Source organism: Oncorhynchus keta, chromosome 14, assembly GCF_023373465.1.
Source record: "Oncorhynchus keta strain PuntledgeMale-10-30-2019 chromosome 14, Oket_V2, whole genome shotgun sequence".
Lineage (NCBI taxonomy): Eukaryota > Metazoa > Chordata > Actinopteri > Salmoniformes > Salmonidae > Oncorhynchus > Oncorhynchus keta.
Genome location: NC_068434.1, coordinates 43,276,920 through 43,304,140, shown reverse-complemented (window position 1 = coordinate 43,304,140; position 27,221 = coordinate 43,276,920). Strand labels below are relative to the sequence as shown.

The 27,221-nt window shown below is 42.7% G+C and overlaps 2 protein-coding genes across 2 annotated transcripts; both read right to left on the bottom strand.

The window, feature by feature from the left end:
* Positions 1 to 11,157: 11,157 nt before the first annotated feature.
* Positions 11,158 to 16,519, bottom strand: LOC118393478 (RING finger protein 37-like). Its single transcript, XM_035786172.2, has 7 exons — positions 16,357 to 16,519; positions 15,237 to 15,304; positions 14,450 to 14,551; positions 13,589 to 14,322; positions 12,677 to 13,446; positions 12,326 to 12,517; positions 11,158 to 11,694 (listed from the first exon to the last, which is right to left on the bottom strand). The coding sequence occupies exons 1-7, from the start codon at positions 16,457 to 16,459 to the stop codon at positions 11,423 to 11,425; spliced, it is 2,241 nt and encodes a 746-aa protein (XP_035642065.1). The 5' UTR covers positions 16,460 to 16,519; the 3' UTR covers positions 11,158 to 11,422.
* Positions 16,520 to 24,504: 7,985 nt separating this feature from the next.
* LOC118394260 (fatty acid-binding protein, liver-type-like) lies at positions 24,505 to 26,568 on the bottom strand. Its single transcript, XM_035787474.2, has 4 exons — positions 26,401 to 26,568; positions 25,186 to 25,358; positions 24,785 to 24,877; positions 24,505 to 24,596 (listed from the first exon to the last, which is right to left on the bottom strand). The coding sequence occupies exons 1-4, from the start codon at positions 26,465 to 26,467 to the stop codon at positions 24,546 to 24,548; spliced, it is 384 nt and encodes a 127-aa protein (XP_035643367.1). The 5' UTR covers positions 26,468 to 26,568; the 3' UTR covers positions 24,505 to 24,545.
* Between the last annotated feature and the right edge of the window lie 653 nt (positions 26,569 to 27,221).

Sequence of the window (27,221 nt, the reverse complement as noted above, 5' to 3'; positions counted from 1 at the left end):
AGGAAAATTTAGATAATTTGTTTGTAAACTTTCTAGCTAGCAACTTCACCAGCAGTAAATGCTAGCCAGCTAGCTAGTTGGCATAAGCTGCTAGGAGTGCTAGCTAGCAATATTACTACCAGATCGTCTGAGGTAAAATACATTAAAAAAAAAGATAAAGTAACTTAATTGCAGTTGTAAATGTTTCCACTAATGACTGACAGTTTTACACTAAATGCTACTTTATAGCCTTTCAACTATTTTACATAGCTTTTTATGTCATATAGCTAGATAGCTACCTACGTTTTTGAGTTTCTTGTTTATTTTTATTAATTAACGTTTCAGCAACAGTACCGGTTTCAGCCAGTCGGCTCATTTTCAACTGAAGTCCCTGGGCAGGTTTTCAGAGAGAGCTCCTCCTGTTTTCAGTCACAGGTGGGGACTGGATAAGGTTTGAGCAGTGAAGTGAAGTGAGCAGGCTCATGAGTTGTGCTCCAATTTTACTTGAGGGAAAGATGAACGGCCCAGCCAGAGTGGCCCAGCCAGCCAGAGTTCGGTCTTGAACCCGATATAACATCTCTGGAGAGTCCTGAAAATAGATGTGCAGCAACACTCCCCATCCAATTTGACAGAGCTTGAGAGGATCTGTATAGAAGAATGGGAAAAACTCCCCAAATATACAGTTGATGTCGGACGTTTACATACACTTATGTTGGAGTCATTAAAACTCATTTTTCAACCACTCCACAAATTTCTTGTTAACAAACTATAGTTTTGGCATTTCGGTTAGGACATCTACCTTGTGCATGACACAAGTAATTTTTCCAACAATTGTTTACAGACAGATGATTTCACTTTATCTCAATTCCAGTGGGTCAGAAGTTTACATACACTAAGTTGACTGTGCCTTTAAACAGCTTGGAAAATTCCAGCAAAATATGTCATAGCTTTAGAAGCTTCTGATAGGATAACTGACATAATTTGAGTAAATTGGAGCTGTACCTGTGGATGTATTTCAAGGCCTAACTTCAAACTCAGTGCCGCTTTGCTTAACATCATGGGAAAATCAAAAGAAATCAGACCTCAGAAACAAATTGTAGACCCCCACAAGTATGGTTCAACCTTGGGAGCCAATTCCAAATGCCTGAAGGTACCACGTTCATCTGTACAAACAATAGTACGCAAGTATAAACACCATGAGACCACGCATCCGTCATACCGCTCAGGAAGGAGACGAGTTCTGTCTCCTAGAATGGAACGTACTTTGGTGTGAAAAGTGCAAATCAATCCCAGAACAACAGCAAAGGACCTCGTGAAGATGCTGGAGGAAACCGGTACAAAAGTATCTATATACACAGTAAAACAAGTCCTATATCGACATAACCTGAAAGGCTGCTCAGCAAGGAAGAAGCCACTGCTCCAAAACCGCCATAGAAAAGCCAGACTACGGTTTGCAACTGCACATGGGGACAAATATCGTACTTTCTGGATAAATGTCCTCTGGTCTGATGAAACAAAAATAGAACTGTTTGGCCATAATGACCATCGTTGGAGGAAAAAGGGGAGGCTTGCAAGCTGAAGAACACCATCCCAACCGTGAAGCATGGGGGTGGCAGCATCATGTTGTGGGGGTGCTTTGACGCAGGAGGGACTGGTGTACTTCACAAAATAGATGGCATCATGAGGGAGGAGAATTATGTGGATATATTGAAGCAACATCTCAACACATCTGTCAGGAATTTAAAGCTTGGTTGCAATTGGGTCTTCCAAATGCACAATGACCCCAAGCATACTTCCAAAGTTATGGCAAAATGGCTTAAGGACAACAAAGTCAAGGTATTGGAGTGGCCACAACAGAACTGAAAAAGCATGTGCAAGCAAGGAGGTCTATAAACCTGATTCAGTTACACCAGCTCTGTCAGGAGGAATGGGCCAAAACTCACCCAACCTATTGTGGAAAGCTTGTGGATGGCTACCAGAAACGTTTGACCTTTTAGACAATTTAAAGGCAATGCTACCAAATACTAATTGAGTGTATGCAAACTTCTGGCACACTGGGAATTTGATGAAAGAAATAAAAGCTGAAATAAATAATTTTCTCTACCATTATTATGACATTTCACATTTTTAAAATAAAGTGGTGATCCTAACTGACCTAAAACAGGTCCTTTTTCTAGGATTAAATGTCAGGAATTGTGAAAAACTGAGTTGAAATGTATTTGGCTAAGGTGTATGTAAACTTCCGACTTCAATTGTAGGTGTGCCAAGCTTTCAGCATCATGACTGTAATCTCTTTCAAAGGTGCTTCAACAATGTACTGAGTAAAGGGTGTGAATACTTATGTCAATTATGATATTTCATATTACATTTTTTTAAATAAATAAGCAAAAATGTAAAAAAAAAAAAAAATGTTTTGTTTTGTCATAATGGGATATTGTGTGCAGATTGATTAGGGGGGAAAAAAACTATTTAATAATTTTCAGAATAAGGCTGTGACGTAAAAGTCAAGGGGTCTGAAAACGTTCCGAAGGAACTGTATATTACATTCCAATATTCCAATGAACCTTTTTTTTACATTAATTTAAAACTATCGAAAACCTTTCGCTCCTGAATGTCATTTTAAAGACTGCTGGGATTTAAAATCTTGCATTATTCAACTAATATTTAGTGCAATTGTACATAATGGACTGTATGGAAAAGGAACAAAGGAGAGAGAACAAATCAAATGAATGTGCAGGTGAGTTAAAAAGAGGATCTTTACATAAAATCTCCTTATACTGCGGATATTAATGGGGACATGTGCAACACCATTTCCCCCCCATATTTTATAAAAAATAATTCAAATTAGACAACTAGACTTAACTTTTAAGTATGGCATATTAAATCATTTAAACCCCACCCATTAAATGGATTTTAACACACTTCTGTGAAACCCCATGCCATTATCTTCTACAGGGGTTACTGGCAACCCGATACTGGCTATGGTACCCCAGGTAATTAAAAAAAACACCCCTTTTCTAAAAACAACATTTCATGAAATACCTTAAAGAAAAGTGTAAACTGTAGGCATTTATTTCTCTTTATTGTTAATTTGCCTAAGCATGACCTTCATCCACATACCATTTTTTTCCCCCAAGGATTGCTGTTTTGTGTTAGCAATTAGACATCGATCATAGGGGGGGGCTAGTTACCCCCTAGTATCCTGCAAATTAACAATTCCCATTAGCCTAAGCCATACCATATTCTATTTTGCTTCTCAATTCAGTTAGACGATTTGTCCTTCCCGTGTGGCATATCCAATGCCACCATGATGTCCTTTCAATTGAGAGTTTTTCCTATTCCTTTTCTGTTTTGCCTCTGATTTTAGGATGGTGCTGTTGCATGTTCTTTGAGAGTTGTATGTTACCCACATTTAGAAGGAAGGAGAAATGTAAAGACCACTCAGGATTAGATCCACCCTTTGTATAAAACAGAAATAAACAATTTGTTCAATAATGTTAGGCAGACAGAAAGTGCCCTGTTTGGAAACATCACGTATCCCTGGAACTTCATGTAGCCTATAGGCCACCTGTAGCTCCACATTGCTGTAATAATTTTTGCTAAGATACAGTAAAGTTACACTAGCTAAATCATTTTTGGGGTTAACATAGATTTCTCTGTTGATGTCATTGAGCTCAATAGATCAAATTAAATTGTCCTCGATATTCAGATGAGTTTCAAAGGAAGAAAACATTTTCATGCATTTTGGTGTAGAATGTCCCACCACAAGTGACCTTCTCACAGTGATTAACCCCCAAAATTCCCTGCTACCTATGCCACTGATGCTGAAGAATATCCTATGGGAAACACTGTACCTATCCAATCCTTTTAGATCGGCATAAGTCAGAGCCATGCACAAGGGCCTGGGGGTTAGGGGCTAGAGGTTGCTTCAATGTTTCTGGACAGAGCCAAAGATAACCTGTTCTGATAGCTAGATAACAGAACACTCAGTGCAGGGGTGGGATGTATAGGCACTGCCTGGCCAAGGTAGTCTATACAACTGGCACGTAATGGCCTTGACTGTATGACCCTACGAATAGAGGGATGGAGGTGGTCACTTGTTTTCAGGACACCACAGAGCTTGGAGAGGGTTGAAGTTAATAGAAAGAGAGAACAAGGGAATGAGAGGGAAAGGGAGAGGGAGGAGAAAGAGACGTCACACAGTGTCTGTCTCTGCATCCAAAATTCAAAATTATCTGAGCAACAAAAGAGAACTTTGAACCTGGCAGAAGAAAACATCTAGTCTGTATTCAAAACTGCATGTACACTAATTTGGTTGAATTTTTATGAATTATTTATGTACAAGTAACTGCCAGATGAATGGAAACACTTGAGAAAATGAGGGATAAAGTTGTCTATATTGAAAGAAGGTGCTTCCACACAGGTGTGGTTCCTGAGTTAATTAAGCAATTAACATCCCATTATGCTTAGGGTCATGTATAAAAAGGCTGGGCAGGTCACTATTTTGGCATCCCCATATGATTACAATGCTCCCATCCACAGGACACGAGTAGTCATTGAATGGTTTGATGAGCATTAAAAAACGATGTTAACCATGTGACATGGCGGTTTCAGTCACCAGATCTCAACCAAATTGAACACTTCTGGAGCGGCGCCTGAGACAGTGTTTTTCACCACCACCAACAAAACACAAATTATGGAATTTCTTGTGGAAGAATGGTGTTGCCAGGGGAGAATGACTGCTCCCTCTCATTGAAGACATGGAAGTTCAAAGCCGTCAGCTGTACTGCAGGCATTCTTAGCAGAAAACAGGATCCCCCACTATAGTGCATATAACATTTTAATCTTCGGGGTCAATCTTAGTGTAAATAAATAAAAAATTTGGAAGACAACCATGGTACCAATAATTGCTTCTAATACACCAGATGGAGAATCAGAATCACATGTAATGTCCTTCAAGAGGAAACTCTTGGCACAGCTCACACATGAATTGATAAAACAAATATGAAACAGACAAAAGGCATAAATCTGAGAAATTACATGGAATTTTTCACTATGGTGATTCCATGAAACTGAAACTCCTCCCGAAACGTGCAGTGATGCCATTCTGACATTGCTCATCCTAATACTTATATATTCCTTAATTCCATTATTTGACTTTTAAGTTGTGTGTTCTGAGGGATCAGCCGGATCAAGTGGTCCGACTGCGCTGTTTCCTGGAGGTGAGCTGCAGTACAGTCACTACTGATGCGCTCACCTGAGGTTTGTAAACAAACTGGTAGGGATCAAGGGAGGAGTGAACAGTGGCCAGTAGGATGTTAAGAACCAGTATTTCCAAGCATTTCATGATCAGTGATGTGAGAGGAACAAGTCGGTAATAGTTGAACTCAGTCGGGGGAGACTTTTTGGGAATGGGGACGATGGTAGGTGCCTTCCATAGCATGGGGATTGTGTATGTTATTGAACCGATTATTTTACAATCGCACACAGAAGAATTGATAAGGATAGGCCTAATTTAGTTGCTAATGGCAGCCTGCAGTACCCTGGGCGGCCTTCAACTTGAATAAAGCCATGTTCACATTGACAGTTTGAAGTGACTCAAATCCTTTTTTATGGCATATCCAATTCAAATCTGTTCTTCTTCCTTCAGTCTGAAGAGCTTAAAAGCACATGCAATCGGATATTTCAAGCCACATTTCAAACCACCTTTGTAGGTTGTTTGAAGTCAGATACAAATCTGATTCCCGGATGGTCAAATCTGATTTTTTAAATTGCCCTCAAGTGGCTTTTAGAATGTTATTTGGCATTTATTTGGCATACAGTTTGACAAGAACATGTGGTAGCTAACTAGCTTGTTAATTGTTTAGGAGCAAATGAGTGAATGTGCTAGGAAAGTAAACAGCTACCTAAGAAGCTAGTAGTCTGCTGTGGCTCACCAAAAATAACTTATTTTGAAAGTTGGATCATCTTATCCTGAGGCTTTAAAAGTGTATACTTGTTTTTTGTTTTTTTTGTACCCCTTTTTCTCACCAATTGGTCTTCTGCCATTGCTGCAACTCCCCTACGGACTCAGGAGAGGTGAAGTTGGAGAGCCATACGTCCTCCGAATCACAACCCTGCCAAGTCGCACCGCTTCTTGACACACTGCTCGCTAACCCGGAAGCCAGCTGCACCAATGTGTCGGAGGAAACACCGTCCAGCTGGCGACCAGAGTCAGTTGCAGGCGCCACAAGGAGTCACTAGAGCGTTATAGGACAAGGAATTCCAAAACCCAAACCCTCCCCTAACTCAGACGATGCTGGGCCAATTGTGCGCCGCCTCATGGGTCTCCCGGTCACGGCTGGCTGTGACACAGCCTGGGCTCTAACATGGGTCTGTAGTGACGCCTCAAGCACTGCTTTAGACCGTTGTGCCACTCGTGAGGCCCCTTGTGTTCTTACACTATGATTTTGAACATGCAAAGCAACTGAGAAAAGTCTATGGCAGGCATTGTCACCTAAGCTTGCTACATAACTTCTGAGTTGGAAGCACGAGCACCGACCAGTCAGCGTAAACTACTGCGCACACACCCATCGTTACAATGACAATTAGCGTAGCCATGTCAGCAAATGACGGCTGTCTGAACAGTCACTTGTAACTTTCTGTTTGGACAGTCAGTATTCCAAAACAGATTAGAAAAACAAAACTGATTTGAGCATTAAGGCCTGCGATGTGAACAAGGTTAAACAATGGAAATATATGTCCTCACAAATGGAAGGCAAGTGGGACTAGGCGAGATCTGGTGGGACCATTCTCTTAAACTTTTTCAACCTGGGACCCAAATGAGAAATTCTGTGTTTTCCTGGGACCCAGCTTTTCTGGCAATTGTGCCAGAAGTTAAGACAACAAACCGTTATTAATGGCCTATTTGCGAGATTTACTTATATCAATAGGCATTGGCTAGGCATACTGACTAACATCTGGGTTTAAAATTGTAATTCAACTTTGTCATTCAACTTTGTCATGGTTTGCTGAGCTAGATGCAGGTAGCCTATATTATAGCCCCTGAAAAGGGCCAACATGTTATTTCAGAGCGAATTTATCTAAAGAGCTCTTGTGCGCCAAAAGTCATTTTCCAATGATTTGTCGCCGTTATCGGTTCTAGCGCGTTAATGTTCTACGGAAAAAGTGTGTCTCCATAATAACAAATCTAAATAGCCTAGCTACAAATGGTAAAACGTTGTCATGATGTGCTGCAACTACTCCTTGACACAGCTGCCTCTGCCGCAGCACTCTCTCCACGCACACACACACCCCTCTGGCCCTCCCCATGGTAAAACGTTGTCATGATGTGCTGCAACTACTCCTTGACACAGCTGCCTCTGCCGCAGCACTCTCTCCACGCACACACACACCCCTCCGGCCCTCCCCACCCTTCACCCTTCATACTAAGCACTTCCCAACACAAAACACACCGTGGGCGCTCCTTGTTACTTCTCAAATTTCGTATGAAACGAACAGAGAGAAACTCATCGCTGTATTTGCGTTTCATGGCGATTGAGCCCAGTCAAATTTTAGGCAGCGGCGAGTGGGAATGACAAGTCATTGGCTGGGTCGCCGAGTGATCTTCAAGGAAACTGCAGAAAAAATATCTGGTAAACCGCGAAGTACACGGGTATCTCCCTCCCACTCGCGCAGCTGCCAAACTGACACCGCTAAGCAGAGAGCGCATTGAACAGAGCGCTGTTGTTCTTGGTCAAAAAATATTCAAGTAATTCATTAAATAATTATACATTTACTCTAACACGTCGACCCATACTTTAAGAAAGGCTGTTCTAGCAAATGAGAGGGCAGATACGTGTGTGAACAACGGGTGATAGAGATATCTTTGTATCTGTTCCGTTATAGTGTCTGTAACGGCATTGACAGCGCCATTGATCTCCATTTGAAAGTAGTCAATTTTCTTCTTCATTCCCGCACAGTTGACAACTTTAAAATGGTGCAATCCCTCAATGGCAATGTCCATGCTAAAATTGATTATATCCCAGATGAGTCCTCTATCTAGCTCTATGACAACAGGCACACCTCCGATATAATTTTTATTTTTAAGGTTGCCGAAATTCCACGTGCGTCCTGTTTTATCAGTGCATTCGTAACACCCTAACCGTTACGAAATAACCCCCACATTGCAAATTAGTAAGTATATGTTTCGTTGACCAAATTCGACACTCTCATTGACCTCCATACAAAACCTCCTCACTTTGTGGGCTTATTTTTGCGGACAGATTTTGGCCTATGTACAACCTCTCGCTTCGCTTCTTCCTCTCCTTCGCTTTTTGGTCTTAATTTAAGGTTAGGCATAAGGTCAGCAGTGTGGTGAAGTTTAGGTTTAAAATCACATTTTAAGAAAATCTATTGTAGAAATAGGCAGGTTTATAACGTTGTGGCTGTGGTAACTAGTGACAGCTAGTTTCATACTAGTACCTGTATGTGGCAGCTAGCAAGGTGGCATGAAAGCAACTCACTGGTCATACACTGGTTGAATCAACGTCGTTTCCTCGTCATTTGAAGCAATGTGGAATAGGCGTTGAATTAACGTCTGTGCCCAGTGGGTGGGGGGGGCGGGGTATGTTTTTTTTAAACAAAATATAATTGCATAATCATTGTTTAGGTATTTATATGGCTTATTTCTAAAGTGTTCCTTAATACACTACTTTACATGATGTGGAAAGAAAAGTCCAAGAGGTAAAACAGACTTAAACATGATATCATAGCGAACGTGTTCCATGGACAATGTGACAAATAAGTTTCCCTTCGAGATGTGTTTCTATTTATTGATGACTGAAGAAGCAAAACATGTCTGCCAATATAGATTTGCATCTCAAGCTGACATTTAAATGACCAGATTAATTATTGTATTCTAGATGAGTGTCTTGATGCATGCTTAGGTTTGTGTTCTTCTTATAAACTGTCATTATGTTGCTGATTAACTTGTAAATAGCAAATGAAATTAAGCAAGCAGATTGTTCACAAATACAAAAGGACAAAAGATGCTTAGGAGGGTAACTGTGTTCTTGTTATCTTCCTGAGAGTGATAGGGAGTTGAGGCTGGTCCTCTGATAAGTAGAAAATCATTTCAAGATACCTTTGTAAAAACAGGTCTATACATTATAAGTACAGTACCTCATTCTGCTATACTTTCAAGTGTATGTGGTTGAGGTGGTTCAAAAGAAGGTTTACATGTGAGAGCATGTTTAAAATATATATATATATCCAATTCTACCCATATAAATAACCCGAAAAATGAGTGTCAGTGAGAGAGAGAAATAACACCAACATTGCTGTCTGCCAAGCCACTCATTACAGAGAACCAGGGACAAGACACTTGTCCAGCTTTACGTTGCCCTTGCAACCTCAACTTCCTAACTCCTATACTTTGTAAGGATTGCGGTGTGGGGATCACAAAATGGTCTCAACGTAAACTTCGATCTGAAGCCAGTCTTGTGATTATTGAGATTTTGCAATTGTAAATGTTTGCAGGCTTGTGTAGCCAAATTGTATCTATGATCGTACACTATCCATTTATGTTTTTTGTATGCTATTTTAATATATGAGAATTAACCAATGATATCAGGCCACAACTGGCCATGATTATAGACACCTGTGTGTCTCTTCTAACACTATATAAATGAGTCATCTCAAGAGTGTGTCATTATACCCTAATGAAGACAGCTTGTCTTTTGAAATGTTGGACATAAATATTTTTGCATCTGAGCTCCAAGAGTGTGCGGTTCTCCTTAATTTTTTTAAATGTTCTACTCTGCTTGCTAGTACCTCGCCTAAATGGGTGTGCGTTTCTTTCGCCTCAGGATCACAAAATGCCCAGAGCTTTCTTCCCAGATTTGTATAACACAATTGGCCCTTGTAAAATAAATAAAGTACACAACTGAATTAGATTGAATAAACAGGTGTAGACGAGTTCCATGTTGTACTGGCCTCCTTCTGTCAGTTGAGATGGTAGAAAGGAGGAGAGGGAGCAGAGGGATGTTGATCTAGTACAGGCCTCCAGTGGTCAGTTCAGCACATGGTTCTGCTTTGTTCACTCACAATGACACGTCAGACTTGGGAGCACTCTGTTCACTGTCACTTTCTCTACCTCTCACTCTTCATCGATTGCCTAGAGATTTGAGGTGTTTTAGCCTTCAGCAAACATCTCAAGGGTCCTCATAATGAGACGGATGAGAGGAATAGAGAAGGCAATGGCCTTTTCCTCAACTGGATTAGCTGAACTCATGCGTCCTCTGCTCCGTCCTCACTCGCCTCCTTTTGAAAAAGGTAAATTGAGAGAAAGTGGACGAAAATATGAAATGAGACTCTCCTCCACTCGTGCGTCATCAAGCAAATTATTTTTACAGGGTGGATCCCAAAATAAATGTGTAAAATTATAAAAACAAAGTTAGTTGCGCAATACATTCTCTAGATAAAAACATGCTACTTATCATTTTTAACATGAACATGTCCTTCTCTTACAAAACAATAGCTTATTCAAACGGGATGTGGCAGATTTCAAAACTCTTCAACGAAGGACTCGGGTAGGATACACGACTGTCCTCGATGAAAGGTGGCTATCGAGGGGGTGAAGACACTCTCGCGTTCACCTACAATCATATTGACACTATCCTCGACCACTTTTCAGTTTCCGGGTCACAGAGGAGAGAGGACGGACAAATGTGAAAAGGCCGAAGAGAATGAGAGGGAGAATAGTATAGATACATCTATTCACCTATGAAGTTGCTTTAAATGACCTATGTATGAAGTCCCTGTCAATTAACATTTTTGTCTTTATGTTTGAGACTATTGTGGCAAAATATATTTTGAATCTTGAAAACAGGGGGGGCGGGATCAGCAAAGAGGTTTTTCCTGTACTGGCCACTCAGATACAGCAACCTTGGACCACTCTGTTCTCTCTCATTCTCCATATCCCCCAACCTTTCTTTGTGACTGAACACACTTTTCTATTCCTCTCTGATCAATCTATACAACGGCAGCTGACAAAAGGCTGCGGTGCTACAATATTGCCTTGTTTAGCAAGACAAGTTAGATAAAGCAGAAACAGAGACACACTCTCCTTAAGTTATGACACTTGGGTGCAAGTACAACCCACATCACCACAATTAATAAACCAAACTAAAACATACATTTAAGAAGTTTAGTCTGTAAACGTTTTAATGACTTCTGTTGGGGAGTGGGGTAGAGGGGCAGCACAAGACAGGTGTATTTGTTTATCAAGGCCCAAGGGATAATAAAGAGTCCCATTGTAATCTGTTTCCTCCAATGTCCACCCCTCACATTTGCAGTGAAGAGCACAGGCATGTACAGTGAGTGGGAGTCCGGTGGTGGTTAACAACACACATGTTTTCAGTGAGTAGGGTTGTTCAGTGGCTAATGCCACACATTTTTTCATTCAGTGATGCACGCGTGTGATGTTACTAGAAGAGGCAGGGATATTGCAGGTGGGACATAGGATGTGATTGGGCATTGCTGTGGTGACAAGTGGGCGGGACTTCCTGTGTAGGCAGGGGCGGCACAGGAAGTGACCACAGGGCAGGCGGTATGCTGACGGAGAGGTCGAGTAGACGGACAGAGAGCAGGAACATGAACCACACCTGTTCTCACCTGGGAGAGAGAGAAAGGGAAGGGGAGAGAGAAGGGGGGGAAGGAGAGAAATAGGAAAAGCTATAGAGGGCGAAGGAGAGAAAGAGAACACATATTGAGCAGTACATATAACCTTGAATGAGTATCTGTTCCGTTTTTATTTTCTCTCTCACAGACCACTGTATTCACTCTCCATCAACTGAAACATTATTGAAAAAAGGCTATCAACAAACTACAGGAATTACAGCAATGGAAATAACGCTTTAATGGCAAGTCGCAGAGGATCCGGTATAAAGAAAGACCCATCTCTGCACACATACTGGAGGTGAAAATAACAAACTGAAAGACCTTGGTACAGTGTAGTAGGCCTGAAAATCATGCCGTTGGACTGCCTCTCTATGTTTTAAGTGTCTTTCTCCCTGGTAACTAGGCAACATCCCACTACTTAACCATCTAACTTGTTCAACTAATGACTAGTCAACTCAATACTTTAATCCGTCATTCATTCGTACTCTCAACCCTGAAGTTGATGGAAAACCTTATAAAAAGCATTACAGCCATTTTAATTGAAGTAATCACTTTTCTGAACGGGATTGGAGAAGAGAAAAAACAGGATTCCACTGAATTGTTTTTCCTTGTCAGATCAGTGATTACTTCGAGGAAAAGATACATCTTAGCCATATTCATACCAGCCACTAGCCGCTGCTCCTACCTGTTGGGGTGTCAGCGGGTGTGTCTGTGTGTTTGTGTTGGACCTGGGGGGTTTGGGAGGTGTAGGAGGTAAAGGAGGGTCGACCCTGCAGGGCTGAGAGAAGGGCCTGGTCTAGACTGGCAGACAAACGCTGCTCATGGTCTAGACTGGCAGACGAACAATGCTCATGGGAGCTACCGCTGGGAACGGTGGCTGGAACAAAAGGAATAACACAGCAACTCTCATGAGTGACACATTCAAATATTTGATAGATCCAACCTTCAATAAAGGCCTTTGAACTAGCAAGAGAATGAATGCCTTGATGTTTTGCTCTCAAGCTTTTTGAATTGTCTACACCAGTTTACTACTTACCTGTGGAGATAGTGGAGTTTGTGTCTGTTCTTAGTCTTTTCGAGTCAGGAAGTAGCTCCTTGGCGTGACCAGCACTAGCAGAGGCTGCTTTGGCCGCGGTGGGCTCACCCTTTCCCTTAGAGCGGATCAGAGTGGCCCAAACCTCCAGCTCTCTCTTCCTCCTACTCCCCAAATCTGGCCCTATATCCTGGGGACTCACTCTATCCACTACCCCTTCTTTATGACCAACTTTACCAGCACACCGGTCCTTCCCATTCTTGACCCTGTTGTTAAAAGCTCCGGTTCCCCTTTGCTGTGTAGAGTGGCTCCTCTCAGTATTTACACTTTCTGCACGTTTTTGGGTAGTCTGTGTGAGTGTCCCACTGTTTCTGCTAAGTGCACCCTGGTGGTTGGCTGACTCTATAGCAGCAGCAGTAGTGACAGCAGAGTCCCCACTGTCCCCAGTCCTCTCTGGGGGTATGAGCCTGGAGGTGTGCGGACTCTCCCCCTGGACCTGCCTCCCCACCATTCCCTCCCTGACCTCTAACCCTGTCTGAAGCAGGAAGCGGTCGATGCGGCTCTTCAGGTGGGGGTTGGGGAGGGCCTGTGCCTCAGGGATGAAGGGGACACCGGTGAAGGGGTCGTTGGGGACACGACCCCAGGTAGCTTCCCTCCTCTGGTACTCCTCCAGAGTGGAGCTGTCCACAGACATTCCGCTGGGCAGCAGCATAGGGAGCAGCATCACTTCCTGGGTCAGGGGGTCCAGGAAATCCTCAGGGACCTGCAGGAGGCTGGGAGGGGGGTTGGACCGAGAAAAATACAGAACATTATTATCGTCCCAGAGATCTTGCCTTTGGCTTGTGGAACAGAATTACAATTCACCTTGCATCATATATTGTGTTGAAAACAGTCAGCATTTAATACACACTTTACCTAGTTGCTGTTGTCGTCTGTGACAGTGGCTGTGGTTGAACGACAGGTGGAGACTGCGCTGATGCCAAGTGGCTAAGCTGTGGCGCTGGTCTCAGGCTAGCATTCTCATGTGCTATTCTCACCCTCTCCGCCTCCTCTGGAGGGCAGCAGCGAGAAGGCAGCCCCCACACTGCCAGTGCCTTGAGCCCCATCGCGGAGGCTCCCGCACCGTACGGCACTGACACACGGAGCTGCTTCACAGAGCCTAGTGAGAGCGGCCCCCTGCTCCACAGCTCCTCTTGTCTACACCCCTCTCGGGGGGGCGGTGGCAGGGAGGGAAAGGGAGGGCGCGGGCGGAAACAGGGATGGGAGAAACTGACATGGGTCTCTTCTCTTAGTTCACAGCGTCCCACTAGGCGGAAATCCCCCTGGCTGGTGTCTGTGTGACTCTGAGTTTGGCCACGTTGGGCCCATTGCTGGCTCTTCTCCTGGCCTTGTAGGCTCCACTGTTGGGCCTGGAGGCCCCATTGGTGGCCTTTGAATTGGGACTTGGCTTGATCCCATTGCTGGCCCTTCTCTTGGCCTTGTTGGACCTGACTTTGGCCCTGCTCTAGGCTGTGGTTGTGAGGGAGTGGGGGATCAGAGCTGGTGCTGATCTCCAACCTCTTGCAGGCCTGTCCACGGTCCATCCCCCAGGGCCACAGCTCCACATCCACCCGACACACTTCCACCTGGAAACCAAACTGCAGTGTCACCTAGGGTCAGATAAAGGGAAGATTAGACAGAAACACACCCAAAATGACCACTTCTCTAGAAAGAGATGATGAATAAGACAGTGATGTCCTAAGATTAACCTCTAAATATTCTAGAGCGTAAGCTCACCTGAACGGGTGGCCGAAGGAAGTACTCCAGCTTAAAACCCCGCCTCCGGACAGTTGGGTCGGCCGATAGGAGGTTGGTGACGTCATACCCATCTGCACACAGCTAGATGAGGGAGAGTGGGAAAAGTAGAGAGGAGGGTGAAAAGTGAGAAAGGGGAGAGGGATTGAAAGGAGGAGGAGAAGGAGATAGGTAGGGTTGAAGAGATAAGTTATGAGGGGTAAAGTGAGGTAAGGGAAAGAGACAGGAAGGGCAAAGAGGTGGAGAATGAAAGGAGAGGGAGAGGTAAAAGAGAAAAGGTTGAAGATTCACTCCCAGAAGAATAATAAGGACTAGCCAAGAGAGTATCATTCAGCCTATAATACAAAGCGAGGAACAGAGCAAGGTCAGCTGTGATTCAACCTCCCACACTTGTCCCTCTCCTCCCAACCTAGCTCTTTTTCCTCCTCGTCTCCATAAAGCCCAGAAGACAGAACATGACCACAGATGTATTAAAGAAGGACAAGAGGGTGAGACGAGACAAAAAGGAAAGGTGGCTTTTTCAGTTGGATGCCAGGTTCGCACCCAGGAGGAAAGCAAGTATCTGAACTTTTCCAATAAGAATGCTCATTTTAGATGTTTTACTTAGAAGAAACGTTAAATCATTTTTATTTTTTTAAATAAAGTATACAACCTTTGTTCAGACTGTTAGCTGACACGTTGAACCAACGCTAGAAAACAACCCATGGAAGGGGGGGATAATGTCAGCTCCGGTCCATACAATCCTAACGCAATGTAAAATGTTTTGTACCTTGTCACACTGGATGGTGGTCTTGAAATGTGGCAGGCAGAGATTCACCACCATGGTCTTCACACTTGCTGAAAAAAATAAAAATAAAATCAACGTTAACTTCTACAATAGAAATTGCTCTCCTCATAAGGGTTACCAACTTACTCTGTGGAATTATGAAAATCTTTCAGACAACAGTCTAAACCAGGTGTAGCAAAACAAGTGCCAACCCTACTGATCACACAGGGCAGCACGTGTGTGGATGTATGACAGAGATGATGAATAATTCCATTCAATTGCCTAGATATGTATTGTCCCTAAAGGTAAATTCTTGTTCAGTGTAAAAAAAAAAAGACAAATCTACACAGCAAATATTTCTTACAGTGACAAGGGGAAGAGTAAGGCCAGTGTGTTGTGAATCATAAACACACAATGAAGTTCTATACAGGCAGTAATAGCTACAAACTGAACGAAATTGTTTCTCTTCAGAATTGCAATAACCCTTGACCTCTCTCCACTGTGAGCGGTCAGATGACCTTGTCCTAGAAAGGGGCACTTTTATTTAGTTTCACAACAATTGTTTCCTTGAATCAAGTAGGCAATCTCTTGGGAAGCAATATATAACTCATAGCACTATGTTACTACATCATAAGGAGGATGACACTACATTCAAATGGAACACAAAGAAAAAGGCCATAACAGTAAAGAAAAAATATATACAATTATGCCATTCAGTAGCCTATCTGGAGTTATATAGTCATGTTCAGTTAGCCTAGCTATTCCTCCACAACACAACATAGACACGTTAGCTAGCAAGATAACGCTACAGAGGCATATATGCTAGCTACATAATAGTATTTGAACACATTATAGACTATTCCACATACAAACGGTCGACTAATGACAATATTCTGTAATTTATGTTGGCCCTTTCATCTCTAAAGATAACCAACTAGTTAGGTAGTACTTCATTGGTTGTTTCCTAGCCATAGACCCGACGATGGGGTCTCTCTGGCTAACGTTGGTTGCTTAATTGCCAGCGAACGTTCGCTAGCTAGCTAGCTAGCTCGGTTTTGTTTACAGAAACCGGTCTAACGTCAACTTCTTGCAGAAAGTTGGCTATCAAGCTATCTGAGTTTACCGTGCTTCCTGCTAATGTTCTCGTAGAAGAGCTCACACGAACTGTCTGAAATATATGAAGATACAATCACTTGAGCTTTTCTCTGGAGGGACCACTTTGGCATGCATTTAACCAAAACACTGACTACTAGCTAGCTAGCTAATGTAAGGAAAGAGAAGAGGGACAAATTTCACTTCGTCAACTGTTTTCATGATTGCAACTACCTTGTGCCATAAAATGGCTCTGAGTATGCCACTATGATGGCAAAAGCAGATAGGCCTACAATGTTAAAGCTGTTCTTACAGCTTCTCTGCTATGATTTAAAGTATTTTTCTTAATTCTAAATGGTTCATTGTTTTGATGTGGCAAGATAGGTTTACATCAGAATAGCAGCAGTACCTTGACAGATTTATTAGATAATGGCACCGAGGGGAGATTGGTGTAAATTGAGCCACCATTGTTTCTAGGGAATCAAACACAAAAGTAATAATTTGAACAAATATTTAGGAAAAGGTAATCATTTCATGGAGTCTGTAAAGTAAGAAACCACATGGGAAAAGTGGTAAGCAAATTAGGTTAAAAAATAATAATTATGACTGGGGAACAGGGTCATGCCTATGTTAAGTGTTTCCAAAAAGTTTGGGTTTGTTATTTGTTAAGCCTGTGTTAAAAGTTGCTTAAAAGTATTAAAGGTAAAAAAGCATTGTGATTGCATTGAATTGTGTTTGGGAAATGGTTTTAAAAGGTAAGTTGAATACTTCATTAAGTTAAAAAAAAATGTGTAAGCAGCTTAATTTACTCTGTCCCATGACTCAACTTAACCCATAATGATAGATATAGACCTGCAGAGAGCCTTCTCTGCTATGCACTAGGGATAGTCTACACATACTGGAGTGGCCTTGGCATTTTTACGTTGGTGCTTGTTTTATATAAAAAAAAAAATGACTTAAATGTAAATGTAATGTAAATATATATGTATGTATGTATGTATGTATGTATGTATGTATGTATGTATGTATGTATGTATGTATGTATGTATGTATTCATATATATATATTACATTTACATTACATTTAAGTCATTTAGCAGACGCTTTTATCCAGAGCGACTTACAAATTGGTGCATTCACCTTATGACATCCAGTGGAACAGCCACTTTACAATAGTGCATCTAAATCTTTTAAGGGGGGTGAGAAGGATTACTTTATCCTATCCTAGGTATTCCTTAAAGAGGTGGGGTTTCAGGTGTCTCCGGAAGGTGGTGATTGACTCCGCTGTCCTGGCGTCGTGAGGGAGTGTGTTCCACCATTGGGGAGCCAGAGCAGCGAACAGTTTTGACTGGGCTGAGCGGGAACTGTACTTCCTCAGTGGTAGGGAGGCGAGCAGGCCAGAGGTGGATGAACGCAGTGCCCTTGTTTGGGTGTAGGGCCTGATCAGAGCCTGGAGGTACTGAGGTGCCGTTCCCCTCACAGCTCCGTAGGCAAGCACCATGGTCTTGTAGCGGATGCGAGCTTCAACTGGAAGCCAGTGGAGAGAGCGGAGGAGCGGGGTGACGTGAGAGAACTTGGGAAGGTTGAACACCAGACGGGCTGCGGCGTTCTGGATGAGTTGTAGGGGTTTAATGGCACAGGCAGGGAGCCCAGCCAACAGCGAGTTGCAGTAATCCAGACGGGAGATGACAAGTGCCTGGATTAGGACCTGCGCCGCTTCCTGTGTGAGGCAGGGTCGTACTCTGCGGATGTTGTAGAGCATGAACCTACAGGAACGGGCCACCGCCTTGATGTTAGTTGAGAACGACAGGGTGTTGTCCAGGATCACGCCAAGGTTCTTAGCGCTCTGGGAGGAGGACACAATGGAGTTGTCAACCGTGATGGCGAGATCATGGAACGGGCAGTCCTTCCACGGGAGGAAGAGCAGCTCCGTCTTGCCGAGGTTCAGCTTGAGGTGGTGATCCGTCATCCACACTGATATGTCTGCCAGACATGCAGAGATGCGATTCGCCACCTGGTCATCAGAAGGAGGAAAGGAGAAGATTAATTGTGTGTCGTCTGCATAGCAATGATAGGAGAGACCATGTGAGGTTATGACAGAGCCAAGTGACTTGGTGTATAGCGAGAATAGGAGAGGGCCTAGAACAGAGCCCTGGGGGACACCAGTGGTGAGAGCGCGTGGTGAGGAGACAGATTCTCGCCACGCCACCTGGTAGGAGCGACCTGTCAGGTAGGACGCAATCAAGCGTGGGCCACGCCGGAGATGCCCAACTCGGAGAGGGTGGAGAGGAGGATCTGATGGTTCACAGTATCGAAGGCAGCCGATAGGTCTAGAAGGATGAGAGCAGAGGAGAGAGAGTTAGCTTTAGCGGTGCGGAGCGCCTCCATGATACAGAGAAGAGCAGTCTCAGTTGAATGACTAGTCTTGAAACCTGACTGATTTGGATCAAGAAGGTCATTCTGAGAGAGATAGCGGGAGAGCTGGCCAAGGACGGCACGTTCAAGAGTTTTGGAGAGAAAAGAAAGAAGGGATACTGGTCTGTAGTTGTTGACATCGGAGGGATCGAGTGTAGGTTTTTTCAGAAGGGGTGCAACTCTCGCTCTCTTGAAGACGGAAGGGACGTAGCCAGCGGTCAGGGATGAGTTGATGAGCGAGGTGAGGTAAGGGAGAAGGTCTCCGGAAATGGTCTGGAGAAGAGAGGAGGGGATAGGGTCGAGCGGGCAGGTTGTTGGGCGGCCGGCCGTCACAAGACGCGAGATTTCATCTGGAGAGAGAGGGAGAAAGAGGTCAGAGCACCGGGTAGGGCAGTGTGAGCAGAACCAGCGGTGTCGTTTGACTTAGCAAACGAGGATCGGATGTCGTCGACCTTCTTTTCAAAATGGTTGACGAAGTCATCTGCAGAGAGGGAGGAGGGGGGAGGGGGAGGAGGATTCAGGAGGGAGGAGAAGGTGGCAAAGAGCTTCCTAGGGTTAGAGGCAGATGCTTGGAATTTAGAGTGGTAGAAAGTGGCTTTAGCAGCAGAGACAGAGGAGGAAAATGTAGAGAGGAGGGAGCGAAAGGATGCCAGGTCCGCAGGGAGGCGAGTTTTCCTCCATTTCCGCTCGGCTGCCCGGAGCCCTGTTCTGTGAGCTCGCAATGAGTCGTCGAGCCACGGAGCGGGAGGGGAGGACCGAGCCGGCCTGGAAGATAGGGGACATAGAGAGTCAAAGGATGCAGAAAGGGAGGAGAGTTTACCTATATATACATATATATATATATACATATATTATATATACATATGCATATTCATATATATATATATATATATATATATATATTCATATGAATATGAATATATATATATATATATATATATATATATATTCATATGAATATGAATATGCATATGTATATGTATATGTGTCGAAGCTGGAAGTTTAAGTTATGCTAAGGAACCACTTTTTTTGGACAAGCTATGATTTCAAACCTTTAATGTTTACATGAATTCTGATTATTTCCAGGGATACACAACATCCTTAACTATATGTTCATATCTTTGTTAGAAAGAATACTATATTTCCCTTGACCTGTGGTGTGTATTCATGGTTGCCAAGGGAAGCCAAGCTTGTTGAATTGTTGCATCTCGTTGTGACATTGTCCTCTGGTGGCTAGCTAGCTAAAACGGGCCCTTTCCTAAATTAGCCATGGATGGAGATAGGGATTTGGACTAGATGTAGTAGGCTAATGTTAACCAGATGGCTTATCGTCAGTAGGTTATGTGTCGGGGGGCTAGGGTCAGTCTGTTATATCTGGATTATTTCTCCTGTCTTATCTGGTGTCCAGTGTGAATTTAAGTATTCTCTCTCTTTCTCTCTCTTTTTTCTCTTTCTTTCTTTCTTTCTTTCTTTCTTTCTTTCTTTCTTTCTTTTTTTTTTTTTTTCTTTCTTTCTTTCTCTCTCTCGGAGGACCTGAGCCCTAGGACCATGCCTCAGGACTACCTGGCCTGATGACTCCTTGCTGTCCCCAGTCCACCTGGCTGTGCTGCTGCTCCAGTTTCAACTGTTCTGTCTGTGGTTATGGTACCCTGACCTGTTCACTGGACATGCTACCTGTACCAGACCTGCTGTTTTCAACTCTATAGAGACAGCAGGAGCGGCAGAGATACTCTGAATGATCGGCTATGAAAAGCCAACTGATATTTACTCCTGAGGTGCTGACCTGTTGACCCCCTCGACAACCACTGTGATTATTATTATTTGACCCTGCTGGTCATCTATGAACATTTGAACATCTTGGCCATGTTCTGTTATAATCTCCACCCGGCACAGCCAGAAGAGGACTGGCCACCCCTCATAGCCTGGTTCCTCTCTAGGTTTCTTCCTAGGTTCTGACCTTTCTAGGGAGTTTTTCCTAGCCACTGTGCTTCTACACCTGCATTGCTTGCTGTTTGGGGGTTTAGGCTTGGTTTCTGTACAGCACTTTGTGACAGCAGCTGATGTAAGAAGGGATTTATAAATACATTTGATTGATTGATTGACCGAGTTATGCTGAATGTAAAAAAATGGCTCAATTTACCCCACTCTTCCCTACCTAAAATAAATATAGGCATGTCTGTAAGTTGCTTTGGGTCCGATGTGGCTCAGTTGGTAGAGTATGGCACTTGTGAGGCCAGAGTTGTGCTTGATTGTCAAGGGGGACCAGTACGGAAAATATATGCACTCACTGCTGTAAGTCGTTCTGGATAAGAGTGTCTGCTAAATTACTAAAATGTAAAAATGCCTCTTCTAAATGGCACATATTATAAAGGTGGATGCTGGTTTTCCTGTCAGAAAACTGCTGATATTGCCATGGCCTTGACTGGTAAGCTTCAATTCTTATATTTTTTGTAAACGGAAATAAAATTATTAACAAAACTATACTTAAATGATTATCTTTTACTTCAAAAATAAAATCATCATGAATTATGTTCAGTTTGAGTTTTTTTTACATTAGCTATCACTCGCTAACAGCGGGGGTCTAAGTCACAACAATAGACAAACATAGTCTGCTTAAACTAAGAACATACAAACAATAAAAAAATGTCATGTCTTTATTGAACACACGTTGTAAACATTCACAGTACAGGTTGGAAAAAGTATGTGAACCCTTGGATTTAATTACAGGTTGACCCTCCTTTGGCAGCAATAACCTTTACCAAATGTTTTCTGTAGTTGCAGATCAGACCTGCACAACGTTCAGGTGGAATTTTGGACTATTCCTCTTTTCAAAACTGTTTCAGCTCCACAATACTCTTGGGATGTCTGGTGTGAACCGCTCACTGGAGGTCAAGCTACAGCATCTCAATCGGGTCAGAACTGACTGGGCCACTCCAGAAGGGGTATTTTCTTCTGTTCAAGCCATTCTGTTGTTGATTTACTTCTGTCTTTGGGTTGTTGTCTAGTTACATCACCTAACTTCTGTTGAGCTTCAATTGGCAGACATATTGCCTCCTGCAAAATGTCTTGATAAACTTGGGAATTCATTTTTCCGTCGATGATAGCAAGCTGTCCATGCCCTGAGGCAGCAAAGCAGCCCCAAACCATGATGCTCCCTACACCATACTTTACATTTGGGATGAGGTTTTGATGTTGGTGTGCTGTGCCTTTTTTTTCTCTCCACACATAGTGTTGTGTGTTCCTTCCAAACAGCTCAACTTTAGTTTGTCCACAGAATAGTTTGCCAGTAGCGCTGTGGAACATCCAGGTGCTCTTTTGCAAACTTCAGATGTGCAGCAATGTTTTTTTTTGGACAGCAGTGGCTTCTTCCATGTTGTCCTCCCAAGAACACCATTCTTGATTAGTGTTTTACGTATTGTATACTCGTCAACAGAGATGTTAGCATCTTCCAGAGATTTTTGTACGTTTTTAGCTGACACTCTAGGATTCTTCTTAACCTCATTGAGCATTCTGCGCTGTGCTCTTGCAGTCATCTTTGCAGGACGGCCACTCCTAGGGAGAGTAGCAACAGTGCTGAAATTTCTCCATTTATAGACAATTTGTCTTGCCGTGGACTGACTTTTAGAGATACTTTGTAACCATTTCCAGCTTCATGCACGGCAACAATTCTTAATCGTAGGTCTTCTGAGATCTCTTTTGTTCGAAGCATGGTTCACATCAGGTAATGCTTGTGAATAGCAAACTCAAATTTTGTGAATATCTCATGGGGTTGGGCAGTTCTAACCAAAATCTCCAATCTCGTCTTGATTCAACTCCAGGTTAGTTGACTCCTGACTCCAATTAGCGTTTGCAGAAGTCATTAGCCTAGGGGTTCACATACTTTTTCCAACCTACACTGTGATTGTTTAAATTATGTATTCAAAGTAGACAAGAAAAACACAATCATTTGTGTGTTATAGATTTAAGCACATTGTTTGTCTATTGTTGTGACTTAGAAGATCAAATTTATGCAGAAATCCATTTAATTACAAAGGGTTCACATACTTTTTCTTGCCACTGTACGTACTGTATGTATGTATCAGTGGAGGCTGGTGGGAGGAGCTATAGGAGGACAGGCTTATTGTTATGGCTGGACTGGAATAAATGGAACAGAGTCAAATGTGGTTTCTATATGTTTGATACCGTTCCAATTATTCCATTCCAGCCATTACAATGAGCCCGTCCTCCTATAGCTCCCACCACCAGCCTCCATTGGTATGCATGTACAGTTGAAGTCGAAAGTTCATACACCTTAGCCAAATACATTTAAACTGAGTATCACTATTCCTGACATTTAATCCTAGTAAAAATTCCCTGTCTTTGGACAGTTAGGATCACCACTTTATTTTAAGAATGTGAAATGTCAGAATAGTAGAGAAAATTATTTATTTCAGCTTTTATTTCATCACATTCCCAGTGGGTCAGAAGTTTACATACACTCAATTAGTATCTGGTAGCATTGCCTTTAAATTGTTTAACTTGGGTCAAACATTTCAGGTAGACTTCCACAAGCTTTCCACAATAAATTGGGTGAATTTTGGCCCATTCCTCCTGACAGAGCTGGTGTAACTAAGTCAGGTTTATAGGCTTCCTTGCACACTTTTTTTTTTTTTTTTAGCTGCCCGGGTGGCAGTTCAGATGATCCCGTAGGTAAAGCCGGATGTGGAGGGTTGGCGTGGGTACACAGTCTGCGGTGGGGAGACATACTGTAGAGTCCTTTAAAATCGTAGAAATTAACATTCAATCCTGTCAACCACCGGTGGCCATTCCTGCAGTAAGCATGCCAATTGCATGCTCCCTGAACTTGAGACATCCTTGGCGGTGACAAAGAAAAAAAAAAGCACTTGAGTGGCTTTTCTCCCCAGCGCAAGGTGGACCTGTGTAATAAACATGCCTTTAAATCAGTATCTTGCTATGCCAAAACAGATGGCTGGATTATCTTAGCAATTTGTGCTTAAGGACAACTTCAGGAATTATCAGTACGTGAAACATGGGACTAACACTTCATGTTGCGTTTCTATTTTTGCACAGTACAAAAGGTATCACTATTACTTTGTTAGTAAACTATACCATCTGAACAAGTCTGCCCTTGGGATGGCAACGAGAGGGGGGGTTGACATACTGGCATGTCAACCTGCAGAGAACCCACACATCCCAGCATAGATCTGGAGGTAAGACATGAAACACACAGGACGACCTGCAAGACTGAAATGCCTCTGACATGATCCCACCAGGCTTTGCAGACCGAGATGAGTTGAGAATACACATGCAGGAGTCCCTGAAGAACTAGCAAATGAGCAGGAACAAACCAAATGAAGCAGGCGTCAAGAAACAAACCACCAGCAGAAGTACTGACCTGACAGTATACACCTGGAGATGAGGTCAGATATTGTCAAGGGAATCAACCCATACAGTCATTACTCCTCACCCACCATACCTGGGAATTCAGTCACCCGCACCTTCAGCCCCTTGTCAGCTACACTGGTGAGAAACTAGTGAAAGCAAAGCCTTAATTTATATACTGCTGGGCTAAAATGTAATTTTAAGTAATCACATTAATTGTTTAGAAATATGTTGGGCAGCATATACCGTTTAAATGAACTTTGCTATTGTATAGAAGCCCACTGAGTAAGGTCACATTCTTACAACTCAGATGGAAAGTTCATTGCAGAACCTCAATTTCCCTGAAGTTCTACCCACATAAATAATATTTTGAGAACAGAACATTGCTTTCACATTTTATTAATCCAAACAGTGCAGTAGATCATCATATTCGTTTGCTGATCCTCTTGTAAGCAATGCCCGCTACAGTCATGGTCTGAAAAGAGAAAGAGCATGTACTAGATCCATTTAATCATTACTCAGTAATTCTACCCCAGTACAGCAGGCTTCAGCTGTAATTAGAACATAAGGGGCAGCAAAGACAATCCTTTTTTTAACCGTATAAATTAACCCTAAAATAGTGTCATTTAGTGACCCTCCCCAATCCATATGCCCTGGACTCACGTTGACGAGGGTGTTTGCATCTGCCAGTTCTGTGACAGAGTCGATCCCCTTCAGGGAGAACTTCAGCTTGTTACCTTCCCTCATCACCACAGACTGGAAAACAGTAGAGCACGGTTTAATGTTAAACGTGTTCACAGTCAACTAGTGCCAATTTATCAGGCCTAATACAGATGGCCATATATAGAGAAAACATTTGACTGTGTGCAACAGGTGTGACTTGATTATGACATGTAAAATGCTGTAAAGAAGACTGAGCCAAGGTATTGTGGAGAGCAGAGTCTCTGCCAAAGAACGTCAGTCAGCCCACATACGAGTGAGTGGGGGGGGGATATGTAGGGAGATGGATAAACCCAGGCTACATGTATGAAACTCATGGTTGGGTTGTGACATGCTCCACCTACATTGACCTTCTCCCCGGTCGGCGACTCGAGCTCCGTCTCCTGGCCAATGGTGAAGGAGTTGGTGAGGAGCTTTGTCCCCGTGGTGACAGTCACCTTGAAGTGGTCTCCAGTCTCCTCAATCTCAGAAATGCTCTTGATGTCTTTGCCCTCCTGGATAAACTCATCAGGGAGACCTACATGCATGAGTGTGAGAGTCATGAATTGTGTTTTATATACACACCAGAGTTGGTGAAATCAGACATGAACACGGAATTACTACTGAAGCAATACAAAATTAAATGAGTCAGCTCGCACTTAACGTTCTGAGAGGCATAGGTTTGTTAGAGCCATTTTACATAGAACGTTCTGGTAATGTGCAGAACTGCTTAGGAACAGTCAGCCCATTTAAGGAACATTTCTTGGCATTTCCTTACTTTATCAGAACATGTCCTGAAAGTTCAAACCTTTAATTTAAAGCAATGTTCAACTCATTAGACATTGGGAATGTTCTCAAGTTGTTCAGCAAACCTGAACATTCACCTGTGGGAATAACAGTAGTCCAGCATAATGTTCTGTAGATTCGCAATTCTATTTGAAGTCATGTTCTCAAAACATTAAAATTAGTAACGTTCTAAGAAAAAAAACATGCGGATCTCAGCCGTCAACAAAACTCCATCCTCTTGTTAAGTGTGTGGACCTTGCTCTATAATTGGCCACACCTGATTCTAATGAGTGCTTGTTCCCTTTGAATAGATTAAATTGAACCACTTTGCATGAGTTACAAAACAAACATTGCATGTCAAATCCATCCTGGTGGCAGAGTGGAGTAATTCCATGGATAAAAGGACAAGAACAAAGGTTTGAGTCACACTGACACCATGCCACAATAGATTCATATCCATGGGTCCCATCTGTGCTTGAAGTTAGTGAACCCAAACTAAGAGAGCAGTGCAATTAAATTCTTCATGAATTTCAGCGAGTTTCTCAGAAACCTCAAAATGACCTAGAATTTGTTCTCAGAAGGATAATAAAAAACTTCAAGGAAAACATGGTAAGTCTTAATTATCACTTCTGCTCAGTGTCCAAGGAATCTAATGTGCTAGCTTTGTTTGCTACTCGATTAACCACTGTATCAGCAATCACCATTGAACATCATTACTGAAAGGACTACAACATCTGAAATTAACACCCCAAGTCTAATCACGTCACACATGTACAAACAACAGCAAGACTTACCAATAGCCTTCATGAAAGGCTCAAAGTTGTCATGTGTCTCCAGCTGGTATTTCCCTGAGAAAGACATGGTGACTATAAGGTAGAGACAACCACAGCTCCCTGCTTGTCTTTATACCCTCATCTATGCACCCCTGCAATCATTAACTAACTAAAGGTGTCTACAATTGAGTACCCCTCCCCTCATATCAGTCAAGGACAACTAATCAACTTTATTGTACTCCACTTCTCGTCCTCTCTTCTTCTACTTTGGCGGTGTGAGTGATCGTTGATCTGTTTTGATAAACAAAGCCTCCTCGACTCCTTAGAAAAATGATAAGCAGTCTCATCATTGTAATACAAGTGTATGGATCAATCAACACATTTCAAATTCAACTTGACTTTATCTCCCTAACCACCTGTGTTGAAGTTGAACTAGGCTACACCTGCACTTTGAGTTGATTGAGTTGAGATGTTTATTTGAACTAATGTACAATTGTAAGGCAACCAGCTGCTATAGGATTGTGAGTTTGTTTCACATTTGGAAATATAGCTGAACCAACATACATTAAACATTAAATTGTAATTCAACAAGTTTTTATACATTCAGCTCACTGTGAGCAAAGTTTGTTGAGTGAACAAACATTCACCCATTAGCTCAATGTCTCGTCCTTCTGAAGTCCACCCAACTCACAGAACAATGCTGATTAAGCAATTGGTTAAGTTGTCTTTTTTACAGTGTGCACCATTTGTACTATCATACTTAGGTAGCCTGGGTTTGTGGGTGTTTGTCTTCCGTGTCAGTGTTTGTCGCCACACGGGACTGTTTTGTTCATTTCACATTT

Coding starts and splice junctions, on each gene's coding strand:
- LOC118393478 (XM_035786172.2), bottom strand. CDS start 16,459: ATGCCAAAGTGGTCCCTCCAGAGAAAAGCTCAAGTGATTGTATCTTCA. Junction 15,305..16,356: donor GAACATTAGCAGGAAGCACG/GTAAACTCAGAT, acceptor TATTTTTTTCAG/CAAGTGTGAAGACCATGGTG. Junction 13,447..13,588: donor CAGACGACAACAGCAACTAG/GTAAAGTGTGTA, acceptor CCCCCCTCCCAG/CCTCCTGCAGGTCCCTGAGG.
- LOC118394260 (XM_035787474.2), bottom strand. CDS start 26,467: ATGTCTTTCTCAGGGAAATACCAGCTGGAGACACATGACAACTTTGAG. Junction 24,878..25,185: donor CGACCGGGGAGAAGGTCAAT/GTAGGTGGAGCA, acceptor ACTGTTTTCCAG/TCTGTGGTGATGAGGGAAGG. Junction 24,597..24,784: donor ATGCAAACACCCTCGTCAAC/GTGAGTCCAGGG, acceptor TTCTCTTTTCAG/ACCATGACTGTAGCGGGCAT.